Source organism: Drosophila miranda, chromosome 4 (assembly GCF_003369915.1).
Source record: "Drosophila miranda strain MSH22 chromosome 4, D.miranda_PacBio2.1, whole genome shotgun sequence".
NCBI lineage: Eukaryota > Metazoa > Arthropoda > Insecta > Diptera > Drosophilidae > Drosophila > Drosophila miranda.
The window spans coordinates 21,930,960-21,953,946 of record NC_046677.1 but is presented as its reverse complement, the minus strand read 5'-3'; the positions used below and the strand labels follow the sequence as shown (position 1 = coordinate 21,953,946).

At 42.2% G+C, this 22,987-nt stretch overlaps 2 protein-coding genes and 1 pseudogene across 2 annotated transcripts in view; 2 read left to right on the top strand and 1 right to left on the bottom strand.

Annotated features, from left to right (window-relative positions):
* The first annotated feature begins 4,713 nt into the window (after window positions 1-4,713).
* Window positions 4,714-5,881, top strand: LOC108161863. Its single transcript, XM_017296251.2, has 2 exons — window positions 4,714-5,157; window positions 5,518-5,881. The coding sequence occupies exons 1-2, from the start codon at window positions 4,750-4,752 to the stop codon at window positions 5,557-5,559; spliced, it is 450 nt and encodes a 149-aa protein (XP_017151740.1). The 5' UTR covers window positions 4,714-4,749; the 3' UTR covers window positions 5,560-5,881.
* A 908-nt stretch (window positions 5,882-6,789) lies between these two features.
* On the bottom strand, window positions 6,790-8,200 carry LOC117188701 (annotated as a pseudogene).
* Window positions 8,201-11,531: 3,331 nt separating this feature from the next.
* LOC108161857 (protein abrupt) overlaps window positions 11,532-22,987 on the top strand; it is a 76,195-nt gene continuing 64,739 nt past the window's right edge. Inside the window, exon 1 of the mRNA XM_033392931.1 lies at window positions 11,532-11,771. The gene's annotated coding sequence lies outside the window, so the exon portion shown is untranslated. The remainder of the gene's footprint in view (window positions 11,772-22,987) is intronic.

Sequence of the window (22,987 nt, the reverse complement as noted above, 5' to 3'; positions counted from 1 at the left end):
GCAGCCACAAATACTTACAAGATACATAGATACAAGGGAGGAGGAGCTGGAGACCAAATCTTCTTTGCCTCGTACCACACATTAATTAATAACTTCTATGAAATTAGCGACACAACACGTGGCATGCCGCAAATGCCAGTGGAGGATGCGCCCTGGGTTTTGGGCTTCTTATAATTGCCAACTGTTGAGGCCGAGCTGTTAGTGGCCTTTGTTCTTCGATCTATTGTACGCTTCACTTGTTGCGATTTGTATAGAAAGCGGGACTTAGTCTTTTGGTAATCGTGGCCATACATCAAGTTTATTGGTAAGACCTCGGGCCGCCTCCACACAAAACCGTTCGAGTTTAATGACCCTTTCTCTGGCCGCTTTGGTTGGGTTTTATGGCGTTTGGTTTATGGTACTAGAACTATTTATTAAGTCTAGTTTTTAGATCGAATTTGGTTAAAGGAAAGACTGGAATTTACCTACAATTAACCCTTGATTCTTCTACGGGAAGCTGATGACCAGATCCACGGTAAACAATTTTTAAGAAATTCTTTTCGATTATGGAATGAGGTACCAATTATCATTAAAAATATCAGTAGAGCAACTAGCTTGAAAGCCTTGGTTGATCTAGCTATAAAAAGAAATATTCTGTACTAGAATTAAGTCCTCAGTCTTCTTGTAATATTACAATAAACTATAATAATAATAATTAGTAGAGCAACGCAGTTTGGGGAGAAATTGAAAAATACACTTGATAAAATCTTTAAAAAAAATAGACAACAAAAAACAAAAATAATAAATAAATACACAGAATAAGAAAACATAAAACTATAATAAAACATCTATATAAAACTAAGTAATTATATAATTAATAGATACATAAAAAAGAAAAAAAAATTAAAAATATGGTATTAATTATAAAAAAATTTCTCGATTATTAATTAAAATACAGTTCTCTCCAAGAAGCGCGTTATTACCTCTTAAAGTACAGTTGCGCCTAAAATAACTAATGTTGAGTTCCCCAATAAATAGATCTTTGAGAATATAAGAAATTGGAAACTGATTTGAATGAAAGCTGATGTAATTTCATCCGAAAATCCTACGATGCATTTGTATTTTCTTTGTGGAAGATAATGCCAAATAGACATTTAATTATATAGGATTTGTTCTTTAGTTTTGGTATTCAAATATATACTATAACCACTCTACTTTACAATTGATTCAATATTGTTTATATTTAAAATATTAATTTATTAAATTAAAGAAAAAGAAATGTATTTTTTACTGCTCCAAATTCTTTGAATCGATTTTCTTAATTTTAAAAATTGAATATGTATTAATTATATTATTTAATTTTTCAGCTCAAAATACTATTAAAAAACATTAATTTATAGTTCCAGCTGGGGTTGCAGCCCACTTTTAATCAGCTAAATGCAACTACTAGTACTATCCAGAGCACAACTGTACCTGGGATTGTCCAATAAAGCATTCAAAGGATGAGTCAAACAAAACGTTCAACGACTCATGCGAGCCCCCACTATGCTCGTACTTTGCAGTTAGTCATCCGAAAAGAGCTCCTGAATCGAAAGCTAACCGAGAACGCCGTTCAGGTACGGGGGGGGGCAGGGCCAAGGGGAGCCTGGGGACCGAGGCGTGTATCTGTGGCTGACATAAAACAACTAAAAATAATACAAATACAGTGCCATAAATCTTGTAGGTGAAAGAAAGCCGGAGGAACAGGGGCAGGGCAGCGGGAGAAAGACGTGGCAATGGTGAAATGCAAGAGCTCTGGATGCTGGGGGCAGGGGCTGGGGGCAGGGGCAGTGCCATCGAGGGTCCCTTCCCAAAAGCGATGGCGGCGGCGGCGGCGGCATCCAAAGTACTTTCCTCTAATGGCAGTCACACACGTATTGGAATTACCTTTAGTCTGAGTGCCAGTATGGGTGCCTAGGTATCCCATATGCCGTATCTTTTGTGGATGCCACACAGACCTGTGTCTAAGTATCAAACTGTTTCAAATTAACGAAAGAAAGGGGAGAGAATGAAGCACAGCGCGACGTTTTTCGAATCTCTTTTGAATAAATTTAGTCACAGATCTTTGGGGTCGGTCGTTGTCTTCGTTTTTGGTAATAACATTTGTCTAGTTGGATGGATCCCCCCCCTTATCCCTCTGTCCCTCTCTTTTCATTGCTTTAATACCCAGATCCTCCTTACAGATAAATGTAAAGATGGAAAGAAAGCATCTTGTTCATTATTTTTGTGGCCAAGACGAAGAAAGAGCGGGCGCGGTGGAAAGGTATCGTTTTCCTCGTAATAATTTCCCAGCCCCGTGATTGCCGTTGGCATGGGATCATAAAAAATGCATCGGCCCTTCCCTTGGTGTACCGCTCGATCAAATTATGTTAATTTCGGTTTTAGTACGAGTATCGGCATAAATAACCCCCCATCCCCCGAAATCATGAATCTGGTTAAAAAGAAAGAGACACTTCCAAGGGTAATGGTAAGGGAATAACTTGTTCTTAGATGATGATCAGATGCTGCTTAGAGAGGCTTATACTTAGTGGAGTGTTTTAGTCAGATAAATAGTAGACTAGTCTTCAATATTCTGGTGATGTTTTGCACTTTTAAAGACAAAGTGAAGCCCGTAATTATAGAAATTTGTACTTATTTTCATATAGATAAAATTCGTAATATAAAATTCAGAAAAAATACCACTTTTCCTTTAAAAAAAATACTTCAGGGGACGTTAAAGAGGTAAAGAGGTTTAAGGAACATTATTTCCCATTTCCACAAGGGTATGAAGTGCCTGTTAATCCATTGTTTTCGTCACATTTCTAGTTCGGGTCTTCCCCATAATTGTCTTCTCCCTTTTATTTTGGTTGGAAATAAATTCCTTATACGTGGTCTGCTCTTTATTTTTCGGGAATAGCAAATAAGAACCAAAACTTTTCAATGAAAATGGTTTTATGGTTTTTCAAAATATTCCCCCTGATAAAAAATATCGTTTTACGGAAGTTCGTAATGGAGAAATTCGACTCTATTCTCGAAAGCTGCATCATTTTGTATAAAACATAAGCAATTTGATTGATTTGTGATGTCTTAGGGGTTGACAGGAGATACCAATACCGATCCCTTAGCTTTCGGTAAAACTACGGTAGTGAAATTGTTGATTTTCCGTCCAAGAACTAGTATAGATCATAACTAGATCTACAGATATAATAGGACACTGTCTAGCAAACAGAGACAGCTGTAGGAAGTGTGGCGAAACCCTGGAACATCTCATCTGCAACTCTCGAGGACCTTAAAATCCCCCAAACACTGCCGCGACGGCTCATACCCCCATATCCGGGCAACTAAGTGCCATATTGGGGCCTATGTGGGGCCCCGCTAAGGGCCATCCAGGTTAAACTAACCTAACCTATAGATATAACTATAGCTAACTATATATAGATTTATATACTGTATCTCATTACTAGATATATATATAGATCCCTTAAGTACAAACAGTTGAACTTCCATAAGTCGAACCAAAGTCGAACCACCATAATCCAAAGAAAACGTTCCACTTATGGCGACTTCGACCCACAGAAGTCTCCCTAAACGGCTCCCCCAAACGCAATAGCCCCCCCTTTTTAGTTAGAAATATAGAAAATTCAACTCCCAGACGTTCAATTTTTATCCACTGGACTCCGCCTGAGCATCATTTGAGGCCCAAAAGAAGTGTCCAAGTTTTGTAAATCGAATTCAGGTACGACGGTAGATACCTGTACCAGTTTAGGAATTTCTGTCATTGTATTGTGTATCAAGTATCGTGGTTGTTGTTTTTTGGGTGTGCGTGTGTACTCCGCTAGTCTGTGGACAAACTATAAAACTTGAATCAAATCGGACAAAACAAAAATACAATTTTATTGCATTCCAGCACTAAAATCGTTCGATCGTTGCTACAGCCACAGCACACACTCACGGGAACACAACAACAAAAGAGAATCAGAATAAGAAGATGAGCAAGAAGCAGCAGAACAGCAACTACAATGGGATTGGAGAGGAGAGAGAGAGACTCGACAAGGCGATACCTGGTGTGGCGTACAGGCCGTAGAGAAGTGCAGGGGGTGCTTCAGGTGGTGGGAGGATGGGGAAAAACGGGGTACTACACGGCATCAGAAGCCTATCCTTGTATGCTTTTAGGAATATAACAGCTCTATACAATCCGAAACTTCTTCCAACCCCTTATACCCCTTAAACTCTACGACTAAGGGGTAGCGCAGCAGCCGCCGACTCTTGTCTCTCCCTCGCTTCCGCACTCCCACTCTGCGAATCGATTCGTTTCTCTCTTCGTTTCTGTCCCACTCAATCGGAGTGTTTGTCTCTGTCGCCATGTGCGTACCCTCCCTCCCCCTCCCCGCTCCGCACGTGGAGCGCACAAATGAAACTCTTTGCCTAATATTCCATTAACGGGCTTATTAAGGCAGCACGTTGTATTTGCTGGCAGCGGACAACCCACACAAATACCAAGACGCGTGCAAGCAGAGAGAGAGAGGGAGAGCGAGAGAGAGAGAGCAAGAGAGCGGGAGAGCAAGAGAGCGGGAGAGCGAGTAGTTTAATAAAAGGTACTGATGCATAAATGGGTGTTTGTATCTAAATCGATCGAATTTGGGGACACACACAAGACAAAAGCGGGCCAGGCAGATGAGCAGCAGCATCGTCGGCAGAGGGAAGGGGTGGGGGGGAGACAGAGACAACGGCAGAAGAGACACCGTCGATGCGATGCGCCGCGTGTACTGTCCAGGTAGAAATTCCCCCAGTGGTGGCCACAGAAAACAGTTGAAAACAAGTAAGAAGGGTACAGAAAAGGATACGACTAGGGAAGTACCCTATGGAAAAACATTTCACCCGAATCTAAGCCACAATTGGAGGCTACATAGAGGAGTCTTCGATGGGTACAGCCCGGATAGGAGCCGAACGAATGGTTACACCTGGATAGGCCAAAAGATGGCTCCCAATAGCTCAAGGGGCACTCTTCCCTCTGCCTATTGCACATACATCTCTCAAGATAGTATATACCCCCCAGCTCCACTACAGGGTATAAAACCGATGCGACCGCGACTGCGACTCTTTGACTTCGACTTGGACTTCGACTTGGACTTGGATAGGGACCGGCGGCTGCTAAAGCAGGTACAATTTTATAATTTCGTTTCGTGTTTAATTAAAGGTGAAGTTTTAGAGAAATAATAAAGAATTATCGAGCGGCCAGGGCCAGATGATGCCCCACTCCACGGCAAACACAGACACACACACACACAAACAAAGAATTGAACATTGATCGTAAAGCGATGAGACGGATACGACGGTATATTGGGAACATAACCCAAAAAAAAACAACAGTTTTCCTTCCCTACTCCCGACTTAGACGCGGACTCCGACTCTGACTCGGACGATCATTATGCCATAAATAAAGATTCGTTCCGTGCATCTCGGCCGGCCATGGGTAAAGTATATGTATATCTTTCAAAAGCAGTTTTATTTTTATTGCAGGCACACATAAAATGCTCCCTCCTAAGCCGCCTAGACCCATAATTATGGCTTCAGTTATGATCAAAGTTCAGTTATTGTTGGGGACTGGGGATGGGACCCGGCAGTGCACAAATCAATGCTCGGAATACATTGAAATAAAAGAAATTTAATTGCCCCAGGCCCGCGATCTTTTCTCTTTGAAACGTTGATTGTTTTGGACATTTCTTGCAAAGGGCTTTGATTTGGGCCATCAATCAAAATATATGAAAAATATTAGACAAGCCTTCTGGGTAATAAAATACCAAAAAAAAAAAGAGACTAAATCTATACCTTAAAAATATATCAACTTGGGTCTATTCCATGGATCGATAAATATATCAACTTTGTTTTGGGTCCAAAAATATAAAAACTATTACAAAAAAAAAATCTTTTGATTTGGAACTACAATTTTTAATTTTTTTTTTATTAAATAATGGTATCAAGAAGATAAAAAAATATTTTTTTTGTCAATTTTTGATTTTTAAATTAAAAATTTCACATAGAAAATGCATTGAGTCTATTCTATTAACCGGGAGTGTACGACAAAAAATATTTTAAAAAACCTTTTGATTTGGAACTACAATTTTTAATTTTTTTTATGAAATAATGGTATCAAGCAGATTAAAAAAATATTTTTTTGTCAATTTTTGATTTTTTAAATTAAAAATATCACATAGAAAATGCCTTGAGTCTATTCTATTGACCGGGAGTGTATATATATTATATACCGCACGTAATTAATAAATTCTGCCTATATATTCAGCTGTCATTGAACTAAAAAATGGATATAAAAAGCACACAAAAATACTTATGGCTATACAATCTATAGATATACATATATATCACATATTATTTCCTCAATTTATCCCACCTTTGCAGTTCAATTTATGATCCTGTGCACTGGACAGCCAATTTCTGATTTATTTCGTACAAATTTGGTTATTTGTCTCAATGCCTCAAAGCGAAAATGTTTGGACAGGCTTAATGACAACACTTGTCAGAATCGGACAACACAAACAAATCATTTTCAAGCGAGAGGCAGGGCCGATCGGCCAGAGAGAGAGAGAGAGCGCGTGCCAAACACTCGGCAGTGGTCCCCATTCCACGTCTCTTTCCCTTTCAACATAGAACGAACCATGACGACGCCGCTGACGGCTCCGCGATGACGATGACGATGACGAGGCACTTGACGAGTCACTGACAAATTTGTGCCCCACACTAGAGACGTCAAACCATCCAGAGGGGGACCATTCAATTCTGTAGCTACATATATTTTAGAACATTTTACAACAACTCAAACGGTTTGGTCCTAGGCCTCGGCTCACAAGCCGCAGACCTTCAGCTGATCGGAGCTGGCCAACTGCATCTTGGTCAGCCATTGATGGATCTTCTCGCGCTGATCGCCCTGCAGCTGGATGACTTGGCCGTACTCCGGGGACTCGAGCACAGTGCCGTTGAGGTCTTGAGGTCGTAGCCCGAGGACAGGCCCTGGACCGTGGTGATGGGCCTGCCGCCATTCCTTTGCTACAGTCGGATGTGCACGGGCCGGGCCTGAATGGCAGCCGCGTCGGCAAAGGCAAAGAGGTCACGGGTGTGTAGATTCTGGATAGACATGGCACGAGCGTGTACTGGAGCAACTTTTTGTAATGATCCCTTGATTGTAGGTTAGTTTTCAGTATTTCGAAAGTTTGCTGCAAGGATAGCTGGATGAAGGACTTCGTCTAAGAATCGGTTCCAACAAAGGAGGCATCCTTCATCCGTTGACAATAGAAGTATAGCCTTGGGTATGTCCAAGTAGGAATAGGTTCCACAGATGATGATGTACCAATAGTCTCCTAAAATTCGCTTTAATGGAGTTCATCCTTCATGTTTGAGGCACGAGCCTGGCTTCGCTTATCGGTCATCGCCTGCCACGCCCGCCACGGGCCCGCTGAAGTGTCTGCACTTACGGTTTTATCGCTTGGCCTTTCACCCGGCGACCCAGCGCCCAGGCCCCGGAATGAGCTGCAAACACTTTTACGACATTGACAACAACGGCAACAAACAAGACCCAACAGAGACAACATCACAAGACAATTGTGCCCGGGAATGGAAAGGGGAATGGTTTTGGGCGTAGTAAAATCGAAGGCAATAAAATTCTCTAATTGTTTTTTTCGCCAAAGCAAACAATTGAGATTGAGAGCCAGGGTTCGAGGCTAATTGATTCACACTTTCTTTTTGGCTGTAAAACACGATGGATGGATGTCCCCTCCCCTCAGTCCCGATCAACAGAGCAGAGTTTGGGCCATGATTAAATCTTTACTGCTCTTTACTCTAGTGACATCTAATTGGGTTTTTGTGGGACCGACCCCCGCCCACACAGCCTGGCATCCATTCTGGCAGTTTAATTGGCCCAATTCAAGGCGGTTAGGCAAATCAAAAACAAACAAACTGGTCAAGTGCCTGTTAGACCCAAATTACCAGGGGATCTCGATCCAAAGAAAACGTACGACGTACGACCTCTTCCGAACGGCGATGATGATGAGGCAAATGCCCCTAGAATGCCCCTGGAGTGGGTAGACGACGGGTTAGACGAGTAGATAATGATGTTGTGATGTCAAAACATCAACCTGACGTCTGGTCTGGCCTGGTCTGGGCTGGTCTGGGCTGCTCTGGTCCCTCGGTGATGGCTGTCAAGTGACGGATGGCGCGTGAGGATCACAGTCGTCTAAGGGGAGCCGCTGGTTGTATTGTTTGGGTTTGGGTTTGGGTTCCCATTCAGCCCTCGGACCATTATTCAAATATGTAATTCAGAGATCTCTGACTCAATCTCTGGCACTTGACACGCACGGTTCGTCGCTGCTGCAGCGGCTCCAGGATTAGCTCCATTTAATAAGCGCTAATGATGAGATGGATTGATCATTTCCCGGTGCCCCCCCACCCCCATTGGCTCATCCCAGCGAGCGGTGTGCCAAGAGCAAACATACGGTAAACGGTAAACGGTTACGGTTACGATACGGTGGCTGTTGACTTTTGACACCCGTAACAAAGCGGCGATAGAAATGCACCCGAATGCCCCTGGGTCCCCGGCGTAATGTGTGCACTCACCCTCTCTGGAGAGGGTGGGAGGGGGGTGGAGGTATAACAATGAGACAATTGACATTGATGTTGAGTACATGGAAATGACGGAAAATTCAGTTATAACATGGGAAAATACAGAAGCTCGTAGTCATTATTTCCAAAGGGTTTTCATTGGAATTTCTGTACAAAAAGGTGGAATATTCCTGCTAATTGTGTGATGAAATGTAGTTTAATTAATTGCTTATAAAATAGGCAATATTTAGGAGGCTTATGGACCATATCTGATATTATTTAAGACAGATAAGTAGATATTTTAGGAATGAAAGAGGCAAAGCCAGGGTTAAAGGTATTCCAATTATTATATTCGATAGAAAATCAATTTATTTAATAGCAAAATTGGATTATGAAAGTTATATCTTTTAACCTGAACTGTGGGAAGATTTTCTTTTCTATATTGATCTGCAATCAATTTTTAAGGCATCACATATGATTGACCAAAAGGAGGAGGATGCAATCCCAAAGCAGATCTATCGCAGGTGATCCTCCTAATTGAAGACCCCATTAATCAACTTCAGCCCTAGATGGTCAGATGGCTCGATGGCTAGATGGCTAGAGAGCTTCCCTTTTGGGCCCAGCTAAAATTTGAATCTCGTTGGGGCGTAGACGTCGCTTATACACCCATTACTCAAGTGCCGTCGTGGACAGAGCGCCGACAAATCCATCAGCAGAGCCTCGCCCCCAACCCCAGAGTGAAGGCAGATGCGAAGGCGACGGCGACGGCGAAGGCGAAGCCTCGGGGCAGGTTAAATAATAAACGCATTACGGTTATGTAGCAAATGTAAAATAATTCATTTAAAATGGAATTTCGGTGGAGTCTTTCCCGCACTCGGACCGGCCTGTAAATACGGCAGTTTTCCACTGAATTTAATTAGTGGCCTCGACAAATTAACGGAGGTGGATGCGGTCGCTTGGACGCTTCGCTGGGTTTTCTTTCTCTCTCTCTTCAGGCAACTCTTCCACCTTCTTGTACACGGATGAAAGTTGCTTCCCGGCGCAGTTCGTCACCGATCGTTGAACAAAGTCCCTCCCCGGGCCCCATCTCTATGGCCATATCTGGGGGTTATCGCCGGTCTAGCATCGGCCGGAGTGACCCAAGTGAATTATTTAAATTAATAAAATATGCTAAAATGTGTTACAAGTGTGGCCATGCATATGCCTGGATCTAATGTAATAGATCATATAATTAGAAGAATTATGGTGGAAACATAACAAACAACAAACAACAATTGCGGCAAGACCCGAAAGCCACACCAGACAATGGCCAAAATGTGTTGGCTCTATCCGGCCGAAAAGAGTCTTTCTGCCCAGCCTGAGACGGCCAGAGTTCACCGGTAGTCACATGATTTAGGGTCAATTGAGGCTCTATGTTAGGTTTTTTTTTTGTTGGGGAAAGTGTGTTCCAGTTTCGAGCCGATTGCAGGCTAAGTAATTTGCATAATTTTGAAATGATTTTGATAAATGCCAAGTGCTGGACTGAAGTTTTTGAAAGTAAATACCAAAGAAATATATAAATAAAACACGCACGAGGGCGTTGCCGTATTTAATCGCTGGGAAAATATCTTCCACGGCACCCCGACACTTCCCATTGATCAATACGAAAATTAACATATTTTCATACCCATGGTATTCTTATAATGGCGGTCTGTTTTCAACGTTCGCTATACAACAAATTATCTTTCTCACTTACCCATAATTTTTCTACGATTCTTACGATTCTGATGAAAAGAGTCGCCGTGCTACGAGTCGCGAAGTTACGACGAAACCGCCCCGAAACCGCAACCGAAACGAACAAATTGATTTCCAAAGAGCGCACCAATTTAATGCACATTAATTTAAGGTGAGGCACTAGAGGGCGAAAGTTCGTGCAAGCACTTTAAACAAGGGAGAGTCAGATCAGCAGCATTGGGAATGCCTCACCCTTTCTTGAACTTTGCTTGGAACGAGAACACTCATTCCTTTTCGATTCTCTTCTCCTTTGCATCCCACTACTACACTACTACAAACTTGACGAATTTTCAAGCACACACACACACACACACAGCTGGAACTCACGTGATCAAACGAAAAAAAGCGAGACAACGAAACAATTACACATTTTGGATTTTGGCACATGAAAAAAATGAAATTATGCAAAATAATACATATGTTTATCTTCATATTTATGAAACTTGTCACATATGTAAATATCACTCGTTGCCGCATTTTTCCTTCGTCAAGCTGCATTTTTGTCGCCATTTTGCCTCTTTTGCGCCCTTTTTCTTTCTCTTCATAATCACTGCACCACTACACTAAACTTCACTTCACACACCAGCGCGATATTTTATACGTCGAACTTTTCACCATTTTCCGAATTTTCGCGGACTAAAACGCAGAGCTGACCTACGAACACGCGCTTTGAACGGGTGAAAAAATTTGAGTGCGACCAATGCAAATGAGTTCATTCTATGCTCTCCTTCTCCTCTTCCTAATTGCTCTCTCTCCCGCGCTCTGTTGAGTACTTTTGCTAATGCTTAACTCTACTCCTTGTCTTCTTCTTCTGCTATTGCAAAGCTCTCTTTTAATCAATTAATTAAATTAAATTAAGTAATTTCACAAACAAATATCAAATAATTGATTTATATTAGGTAATTTCAATATGCGCTGCACCTACACCGCGCACTGTAACCTAACCCTCTCGCCAGTCACTCCATCTCACTCCCACTCCAACACTCTTTTGATCACTCTTTTCAGTAGCAGAGGAATGAAAAGGAGCATGATATAGTAGCATATAAAAGTAGTTGAAGTGTGCGTGGAAGAGAGAGAGAGAGAGCAATAAGGAAGAGTAGAAGGAGAGCATAGAAAAAACTCATTTGCACCGCTCTCATTCTAATTTTTTCGCCCGGTCAAAGCGCGTGTTTCGTAGGTCAGCTCCGCGCTTCGATTCCTGAAAATCTGGAAAATAGTGCAAAATTTGAAGGGAAAAATGTCCCGCAGATGTGCGAAGTGAACTTTAGTATAGTGATGCACTGATTATATACAAAAACGTGTTTTATTGAAAGAAAATCAGATCAGAAAGGTTCCAAATGGCGACAAAAATGCAGCTTGACGAAGAAAAAGTGCGGCAATAAGTGATATATGTATGTATGTGTAAAATGTTTCACGTAAGTATAGATAAACATATTATTTTAGCATAATTTCATATTTTTAAAGAGACAGAATCTAAAATGTGTTATTATTCCGTGGTGTCGCCATTTTTTCGTTTAATCACGTGAGTTCCAGCGTGTGTGTGCGTGCTTGAAAATTCGTCAAGTTTTTTACCCTTCCCACTCCATGATGCAAAAGTGAAGAAGTGAATCGAAAAGGAATGCGTTCTCTCGTTCCAAGTGAAGTTCACAAAAGGGTGAGATGTGCCCAATGCTGCTGATCTGACTCTTTCTCTTGTGGCTCTAGGGCCTCACCTTATACTAATTAATGAATGCCTAGAATTTGTACTGCTATTGGAAATCATTTTGTGTGTTTCGTTTGCGGTTTCTGTGCGGTTTTGTCGCAACTTCGGCGAATCGAGAATATGAGAAAAGAATAGAAAGATTATAAGCAAGAGAGAAAAGAGAAAAGTCTCTGCTTGCGACTTGATACCAAAGTAATACTTTTAAGGGGGACCAACTGATTATAGCATTTAATTTGTAGTTCTATGCCCAACATATACCCTCTACCGAAAGATGTCTTAAAATCAATTAGGGACTTAGGCGCGTACTAAGAAAGGTATTTTTTGTTAAACCTTTGGTTTCCGATGAATAAATTTGTGCTAGTTTTAAAGTGTATTACTGGGGCATTCAGCTAGTAATATTCTCCTTACACGTGTACACTCTACACATCGAGCGGATGTTTGAACAGGATGCCTGACATATTTGTGCACTTATGTTGGACTGTGAATAAATTTATGCAAGTGGATGCCAGAGGACCTCCTGGCGCTGTGCAGAAACTGATTTCCACGCTGGCTTCGTGAAATATAATGTTTCTCTCGGCATATTTGCAGTGCATATTTGAGGGGGATGCATATGTACATGCATGCATGGGAGAATCGGAGAGGGCATGGGTGCGGAGGCGGCAGGACATGTAGAGACAGGACCTCGCCAGAATCGCTGTCAAGTGTGTGCAAACAAAGGAGAACTGGGAAAGTGCCACTAATTACAATTCCCACACAAACAGAGAGAGAGAGGAGCGCCACCCACCCCCCTTCCTACAGTCCACATTTGCATCCGTTGCAAGTGTCTGTCTGTCTGTCTGTGCCACAGCGGAATGAAGGCATTCGTTGACCGGCCTCTGGCTGCCTTGACTGAGGTCCTGCCGCGTCCTTGTCGACTGACAGTAGGAGGATGTTTGCCCAAGCCCTCGGGCGGAGGGCGGATAAGTCAGATCTCGGTTTCTATATCGAATTTCCCGCTTTGACCTTTCCACACCATAAGCGAAAAGGCAAATCGATTGGGCTCTATCGAGTCCGTTCCCGAGAGGGACCGTCCGACCGTGACCACATCCCTCGATGATTTCATTTGCGGTCTATCTACCTGTTCGTGCCCACGCCAACCAGACCATCCACTGACACCATTCCCGATTGAAATTTGAACAAAAAATTATTTACAGAATACAAAACGAACACGAAAGGAAAACCCGAATGCCAGGACAACACAACTGTCCCATTCACACGCACCCGTCGGTGCTCAGAAGAGGAGGTTCCCACTGGCGGAGGGGGAGGGGTAGGCAGTGGGGAGTGAGGGTCGAGGACAGGGCCACTCAATTTCCAGCTGTCCCGGTGGTCAACGTCATCACCGAACAGGTGAAAAGCGTCACCAGGCCAGGCCCGGTCCGGTCCGGCCTTCGTGCCCAATGTTCCGTCTATCTATCGTCGGTTCTAGTTCCACTTGAGGACAGACGTTGGACGTCATCCAGCGAAGCGTCCAATTTGAGGCCATTTATCTGGGTGGAGGGGGTAGGGGGGGCTGCCCAATTAGCTTGTACTCGCCACTCGCAACGTCTTCCTGCATTTCTGGGCAATTAATTTTGGCCTGAAAATTAATTCTCCCAAAGTCCAAAACGGTGTTAATAAGTGGGCGGACAGAAGGGCGTAAGCAGTCAATCTGGGCTTAGAAAAAGGTCATTTTTTGGAGAGTGCAATATTTAAATATCGTTTGTTGGCTTTAAGATGATGTTTTTTTTTAAAGAATTTTGAACGGGTTTTCCTAGATTTTAAACGATTTCTTAGCAAAGTACTAAGTTTTTATATGATGACCAATATGGGGCTACTATTTCCTCTAAAAACATTGATTTCGATAGTTACAAAATATTTTTTGTCACGGAAACTGCATAATAAAGCCCTTGTTTTTTTATATTAAATAAATTTCAAGTATTTTGCCGAGTAGTAGTCTTGAATCTTCAATGGCCCACCTTCACCTACTACCTTCCTGATTCAATTTTTGATCAACTTCCGCGAAAACGCAGTCAGGCCTTTCATCCTGCGGTTGCGTGAGCGAAAGCCTGCCAGGATGCCCTCTGGCGGAAGTCCTTCGACTGTGCTTTACTATCGATTTATCTTCGCGAGAGAGACGCTTTACAAGATTGATGAAACCCCAAGAGAAATGCATACATATATCTTTGCGGTAATTTGCCATGCAAGCAAACAATTAAGCCGAGAATTACAGCCCGATCCAGCGATCCTCCATTAATCTCTTTGCGTAAAGCCGACCCTTGGCCTCGCGGTTGGAACGAAACGTCACACTTCAATCAGACAATAAAAATATTGAAATGAGATGGAGATGGAGTCTGAGATTCACAGAGATTCACCTCTGCGGCGGCGGCGAAATAAAACGCGAATTTCGCAGAATCATTTTAAATGAAGTTCATTTTTCGCGCTGCTCGGCGCTGCTCTTCCCAGGTAATCCGGCAAATGAATAATTGATCGCGGTCTATAATTAACGGATCCACTCAATTGCCAACATTTTAATGCATGCAGTCCGAGCCCGAACAAAGCCCAGCTCCACTCTGTCTCTATTTCATGGCCATCCAAAAAAGTCTCATGTGCAATTTTCATGGCTCGAACGGAAGTCATGAAGGCAAAGTTCAGTTCAACGAATCCATTCGTATTCTGGCATTCAGGTAGCAATTGCAAATTGCTTTTCTAGGAAAGTATCTTTTGGTAATGAAGTCCGAGCTGCTCGAAAATTATAATTGATAATTTATTCAGTTTGGAATTGAATTTTTGAGGCTATTATTAATTCGATTACTCAACGTCTCGGGCCCAAAGATACAGATACAAGGGTGTGCGTGTGCAGTATCTGTATCTTAGACACCTGTACCTGAGGCCATGTGACAATGCTGTTCACGGCCCTGGCCTGTGTTCGGCATTGGTCCACCTTTGTGGCTATTATCTGGCCGATAGCATCGTCTCCGGAGGGTGCATTAGAACGTTCTTTGAACTCTGACTCTGACATGATTTATAGGAATGTACTGGCCTGCTCGCCGCTCCGTCGAAGTAATATCCCCATCTAATTGACTAAATTTGGTCAACCTTAAATTTATTTTGGAAAACATTTGTGCCAAAGAGAGAGAGACCAGAACTGGTTTAGCCCCCACACGCTCGCTGGGTACGTTCGCACCTCGAGCTCTGTTAAGTAATGCCCCCGAAAGATGATGATTGCCTCTCGTCTGTGTACTGGTTTTTTGCGTATTTGCGGAAGTGTTTCCATACGCAAATGGATATGGATATGGGCATGGGCATGGGGTCCACCTGGCCCCGCCCCGAGCCAATTGTTGATCGGAACCAGTTCTCGACCCGACCCGGCCCGGCCACTTAGCCATCGTCACTTCGTCAACGTCATTAGCCCGTCGACTCTGTTGGTTGTTGTGTACTCCACTGCGAACAAGGTGGCAGATTCATTTAGTTCAATTGTCTCGCAGTCATTTCCTAGTTTTCTGGCTGGCTCTTGAGGGGTTTTGGGGCCTTCAGGTAGTCCAAAGTGGCAGCAAAACGAGAGGAATTTGTATTTAAAAAAATAGTAATTAAATAATTAAAGCTTAATATTGTTTGTCCATAAAGAACGAAACTTTTTTGGTGGGATAAAATATAAAATAATAAAAAAAAATTAATAATAATAAATAAATAATTAATAATAAATAAAAAGAAATAAGTAATACTAAATAAAATAAAAATATAATAAAAAATGATAAAGAAATTTCTCATTGCGGAATTTATTCTTAAAATTTTTAATAATAAATAAAATTAAAATAATTAAAAATAATATAAAAAATGATAAAGAAATTCCTCAATGCGGAATTCCTAAAGTTGTTATTAATGAATAAAAATAAAAAACAATTAAAAATAAAATACAAAATGATAGAGAAATTCATCGTTGCGGAACTTACAACTTAAATTTTTAATAATAAATAAAGTAAAAACAATTAAAAATAAAATAAAAAAATGATAGAAAAAATCCTCAATGCGGAATTTATTCTTAAAATGGTTAAAAACTCTTTTAAGAAATCGTTTCTATTTTTTTGAAGCCCTCTTTTTCTATAAAATATTTTATTCCCTGACGTATTGAAAGCGTGTTTCTTTAGCAACTAATAAAAATCCAAACCAGATTCGATCGAAAGCAATTCACTAACGATAAAAAGATAGTTAGATACAGATCTGCTCACATACGAGCAAATATATACTTTGTAGTACGAAATGTGCTCTTTAGAACACATTGAATACGGAATGAGGCCCCTGACTACTCCATAAAAATGCCCATAAAAACACTTTTTTTTCCTGAGGCCAGCAAAAGCTGTGACATCCAACAATCAACTTTCGGATGGCAACTTCTGGACTCTTAAACGAGTGACCACAATTACAGTCGCGGCGGACAAATGCTAATCAAATGTGCCTCGGCGGAGAGCTGCCTTTCGAGAACTAATCTGCTAAATATAGATCATGATCTCATTGCGCATAGCCAGTGCCCAGTGCACGGTAAACCACTACCACTAGCCCACACCCATACCAATGCCGATTCTGGTCCACTACCAAATTCATTGTCTCGACGGCCGTAAGTAGCCACAGTTTGGCTCTCGGTTTAGTTGCCAATTTAGTGACAAAACACACGATAAAATCGAATCGATTTGAATATTGCCGCTGCCCCCTGCCTCTGCGAGTGAGCCTGATCTAAGCCAAAATAGTAAAACCTATTAAAAATTATTATTGTCCCATGTTCATTAGGCCGGGCCAACAAAGCCACACCAATCGAGGCGAAAATACGATTTCATATGCATAAATTTGTGTGTGTTGCCAGAGGCGTCGACTGTGTGCTTGGAGGTACAGTGCGTATCGGAGAGGGTAATTGATTGAGTAAAGGCTTCAAGAGTAGGAGCATTCCCTCATCGAATGGGCCTACTTTTGAGACATATTTTAGGCTGAAAAGTCTATGGTTTAAGTCCCTTTGGATCATCCGAAAAGCTTCGATATAAAGTGCTGAAATATTCAAATATTATTCTGCAAGCCCCCGGCTCACGCGCCTCGCTCTCGGTGGGGCCTGTCTTACAGTCTCGAAACCCACTGTAAGCCATACCATCCATAAGTTTTATTTAAAATTCGTACTTTTAAGATATTTATTGCTGAAATCCCAAACCCGACAAAAGCAACTACAAAACAATACCAAAAGCCGTCTACATATTTACATAGAAATCTACAAAAATACAAATAAAAATCCATTCGATTGAATGGACTAATCAGAGTGGAGTCGGTTGTTGCTGCTTACCTGCCGGTCGTTGGGGTCGTCGATTCTCGATTCTCGATTCTCGATTTTTGATTCTCTTTTCTCTCTCTCTCACTCACTCACTGGGGGGGCGTTGGGGTCAACGCGGAACTTTCACAAAGATCTTGGGCGATCATCACACAGATATTGCATTTGCAGAACGAAATTTAAACCCGAAAGACTCTTCCTTTTTATTTCTGGAAGAGACACCAAATCACACCTAGTCCAAGCAAATGAGGGGGATTTATATTTTTGTTTTAGATTTTTTTTTTAACGAATTTTGTGGCTGTTATTGGATAATAGGTTGTTTTTTATATTTCCACTTAAATTGCATTAAAAAAAAAATTATTTGAAGTCAAGGCCTTGAAGGCCTTTTTGTTGTGGCTTTTTGTATATATTTTCCACCAGACAAATATTTTTTTGTAGGCCTTTTAAATGGATTTTGCAAATGTACCACCAAAAAATATTTTTTAAAAAATTCATCGCTCATGATTTTGTGACTTTTTGCACTTTTATAATTTTTACGGGGCCTGAGCCAGGCGGATATCCACACAAATTAATGGTTTCAAAAGGGAATTGTACGACCTTTAATGGGATTTTTGATGGGTGTCGATAGAGGGGATATAGCCGAGGATATAGATATGTTATAGACTATAATTTATCTGGATATAACTCTGTTCAGTGTAGGTCTTTTCGGCTATTAGTTCAAAGTCTTTATAGGCCGCCTTTTGACTCCTTTTCATGCTCTATTGATCGCTGAAACATTACCAAGACCTCCCCCTGGTGCTTCTATATCTCTACCTTCACATGGAATGGGTTTTTTGGGTAATTAACATTTCTACATGCAATTCAGGAACACCTTTAAACACAGGCATTTCCGCGAGGCTCGGCGACTGCTATGTTATGGGGCAATGTACAACGAAAAGCTGCCTCCAACAAGCGGAAATACTAAAAGGGAAGACAACTCATTACAGACCAGAGAATGTCCCCGTGAGGAGTGGAGTGCCTCCCCTCCCCTACACCCCCCCGCCCCCCCTGAAAAAGATGACTGGCAACAGACGAGCACTTTTGTGCGGCAGAAACTACTCTGCGAGCAGCGGGCTGCCAAGATGTCACTCGTCGGGAAATGCAACTAAAAGCGACACTAACCCAATTTCTGTAGGGCCTAATAAAATTATAAACTTTTCACCAGCGCCAGAGTCAGCGCCAGGTCCACATCTACGATGGCGACGACGACGACAAACAAACACAAAGCCTGGGAGGATGGGTGGTGGGCGGTGGCAGGGGGGCTAGGTAATTGCTTTGCACTAGCTCCAACCTGTCGGGGAGGAGGGGAAGCCCTCCCCACTCGAGGCTTGCTGCCAGACCAAACATCAGCGCCCGGTCACGAGAATGGCAGGGCAGCCCGGGAGGAGTAAAAGAGGGACAGAAATATATATATATGAGAGGTCTATTGTCGATATTCCGACTAGGGGATACCCGATGATTAGATGGGGTTACTTTTTGGGGAAGATATTCCAGGTATTGCCAGGAGAGTCACGGGTTTTGAGTAGCTTTCAGAGGGTGAAAGATCCCAGTTTTGAAAGGTCTAAAGCTCTTCGCCCTTTGATCCTAAGGAACCATTCCGCCCCTTTGCAGGCTCGTTCTTCGATTAGTGCAGGGTTTACAGGGCATACAGGGCCTCCTGTTGGCAGGTGGAGCTTCCTGGGAGTGGAGCAGCACTGAAACAATGGGCATAAATGCATGGGCTTCGCCACCTCTTCAGAATGGGGTTAATAAAATTGCGCATGGACGACGTGGAGTCCAGGAGGCCAGTCACCGCAGGAGCCTTGGCTGCCAGCTCGCATGCAATTTGTGCGGTAAACAAAGTGCCGTATTTGCAGGACGACGAGCACGAGGACGAGGACGGGGGCTGGGCTCCCCAGTCGAGTGCCAGGACCACGACCAGCACCACGACCAGGTGCACGAGTGTGCAGGACAGGTGTCGTCGTCGCCTTTGTTGCAATTGTGGTTTGCTCGGCTTTGATTTACTCCACGAAGGCTCTCATACTTTTCATTTCGGAATCAATTCCGTATCGGTTGTGGCACCACCGACTATTTGGCAGCGGATGCTGCGTAAGCGGGGCAGAGTCAAGGCTAGCAGGATGCCAGAAACTTGACCCATTTGGCACGGGACGAGCGGCGAACGTTATGGAAATCATCTTTGATTGTGGCGCTTTCTGCTTGGCTCTGGGCTGTTGCGTAATGCTAACAATTTTGCATATTTTTCCTCTATAGATTCCACCAACAAAACATACATACATAGTCATAGTACGTTTTAGAATGGGACTTGGAGCTTTCTCATGGCATCAGCATGGGCTAAAGTACGAGAGGTGCTGCGATAGGGATGCGGATTTGATATCCAAGGTTTGAGAAATTTATATACCAAAATATTCATTGTTTAGTAGGCGGGTGGTGGACTTTCTTCTGAATGGGGAACAGCTTGCTCTTATGGTCTCTGGCCTATGCTCCTAAAATCATGAAAAATACCCTCGATGGAACGCGATTTATTAAGAATTCACGAACAGAGGCTATGGTAAATGTTCCTTTAAAAATTGTTTCTGATTGATAGATCAGATTTTTGAGTCTACATTTTGTTTGGGAATAAATGAAACATTGATTTTCCACTAAAACAGAACCATATCTGACTGCCAAATATTTATAGTGTTTGCATACTTATTTATTATAATTATTTATTTATTATTATTATTTATCTATTATTATTATTTATTTATTATTATTATTTATTTATTATTGTTATTTTTTATTGTTATTTGTATTTATTTATTATTATTATTTATTTATTATTGTTATTTTTTTATTATTATTATTTATTTATTATTTTTATTTATTATTATTTATTTATTTGTTATTATTATTATTTTATTTTACTTTGCTTTCTGCATAGAAATAAATCGTGTTTTTCTTTGTATATTTTTTGAGCAGTTTAAATAATTAGTTCTATTAAATAATTCGTGATATATGTATGTATTGAAGATTAATACGAAATACTTTTTATATAAATCTGTTAAGCTGGAAGGTGTGCCACTCTAGTCGTTCTAATCTGGTTAATGAATGCTTGAAAATGAATACATTAAATGCTCTTCTTATAAAATTCTTGAAAATAAAGGATGTTCACATCTTTAGAGGCTTTAGAGACCATTGAGGCGAGCCTGTGCTCGTTGAAAATGAATGGAATTCCATGTTATTTAGTCGAAGATCATTTGGGAAGACAGAACTCCACAAACCCAACCACAACCCTACAGGTTCATGCCTTAATTTCCGATAAATCATTTCCTTCTATTCAAAATGGAATCTGCCAATCATACTCAGTGGTTCAACATGTCGTATGCGTAACATTCGATGCCTTCTGCCTGTAATCCTGCCCTGGTCCTGGCTCTGGTCTTGCACAATTTTGGATCAACATTAGTCGAGTATTTACATAAATTTGTCAACTCTTGCGGTTAGCAGATGTTGTTCATTGCGGTTGGGGGAGGGGCAGGGGGGGAATGGGTAATTAACACTTATTTATTTAAATTTTAATTGCAACACAAACACACAGCGAACGAGAGAGACAGACAGACGGCAAAAAAAAAGAGAGCGGGACAATGACACACAAAAACGCAAACAGCAAGGGGGGGGGGGGGGTGGGTGGTGGCCAGGGGTGGGTGGGGGATTTTCCCCTGGAATGGAATGCGAAAGCAAGTTGGCAGCATCATTGATTTTTCTTCTGGCTTTTTAATGGTTTTTTTTTATAGTTGCTTTTGCTTTTCTTTTTTGCTTGTTTTTTGTGTACTTTGTGTTTGCCTGTCTCTTTTCTCTTTGTTTGTTTTATTCTTTCTTTCATTCCCTTTTGGGGTGGCCTTTTATTCTGACCTTTTTGTGTGTGTTTTTCTGGTGTTTGGGGCCTTTCCGTCTTTTATACGGGGGCTTCCTTGCCCTCTTATCCCGTAACCCTCTTTTATGGGTCTGATATAAAAATTTCGAAAATTCTTTCGTTCTTTTCTTCATTCTTGGCTCTTTATTTGCTGTATTTTTCCCACCTTTAGCATTCTTTCTTTCCTTCAAACTGTCATTTTGTGTAGCATTTTCCCTGCCTTAGCTCATTCTTTCTTTTCCCTCGTTCTTTCTCTACCCTCGTTCTTTCTTCTCCCTCGTTCTTTCTTCTCCCTTTGTCTTTCTCGTTCTTTCTCTTCCCTCGTTCTTGCTATTCCTCTTTTCTGGCTGCTGTCTTTTCCTTGTTCTTCGATTCTTGTCCTAAATATTTCTTAGACCGTACCTTTCTTACCCTCTTTCGGTCTCTTCCCCCTTCTAGTCTCTTCCCTCCTTCTGTCTCCTCCCTCTTTCTGACTCCTCCCTGTCTCTGTCTTTCCGCCTCTTCCCCCTTTCTGTAGTTCCGCCTCCTCCCCATTTAGATCCTCCAACATTTTGTGTCCTTTCATCTGTCATTCTTTCTGTCTCGTTCCCTGTTCTTTTGTTTCGTTTCGTTTCGTCTTCTCTTTGCTCTTTCATTTTGTTTTCTCTTTTCTGTTTTCCCCCATTCCTTTGTTGCCGTTGCTTGCCCCTCGCCCGCTTTGGTCTTTTGTTTGTTCTCCTTTTGCGCTGGAATCGCTTTCGAAAGAGCTTGTCTCGACAAGCACGTGCATGCAAAGGATACCCTCTACAAACACACACCTACACATGTGTGTGTCTATGTGTGTGTGTGTGTGTTTAAAGCTCTGCCCTGCTGTCCCTCTGCTTGGGGCGCCCCCCCAGCTGCTGTGTGGCACAGTTACCAACTCTACTATGTGGCACGGCACACACGGTTCCCATTTCTCTTTCCCCTTTCCCCCCCTTTTGTTGTTGTTGTTGTTGTTTTTGTTGTTGGTGTGCGTGTATTTGTCTCGCGTGCCTCAAAAGCAAACGAAGAAGGAATGGTGGGGGGTAGGGGGGCAGGGGCAGGGGGGCTGACCGGCCGCCAGAAGGGACAACAATATAATTTTAATTGCCACACTTTTCAGGGCAGGGAAGCCCCGAAAATCGATCATACGCAGTGTGTGCCGCCAAAAACAAACGACACAGGGGGGTGGGAATGGGGGGCACGAAGGGGGAAAAATCAATTTGTATTAAGACTGAAATTTCGATTCGTGACCAAGATACAAGGCAAGACTATTGTATCTGTATCTCGTGGATATCCACCGCACGCATCGAGTGTGTGTCCTGTGCGCTGGTCCTGTGGCTTTTACATAATTAAACGCTGGCTGGCTGGCTGGCTGCCTGGCTGGCTGGCTGGCACGCGTTTCACACGGCTTTAAGGGCCACGATATTCTCCGATTCTCATTTGCTTGGGCAAGGACGACAAGGAGGCAGCGCACTCGGCAATGATTTCCCCCGAGCTTTCTTTAACATTCACTTATCACCATATCAGCATTTTCTTTTCTTTTCACACACACAAACACACACCTCGGAAGGGCCTCAGATCTTGGAGGGGACACTTGGCTTTAGCCTTGATTAACGAGCACTGAACACCGATTTTGGCTTGGAGCTGGAGC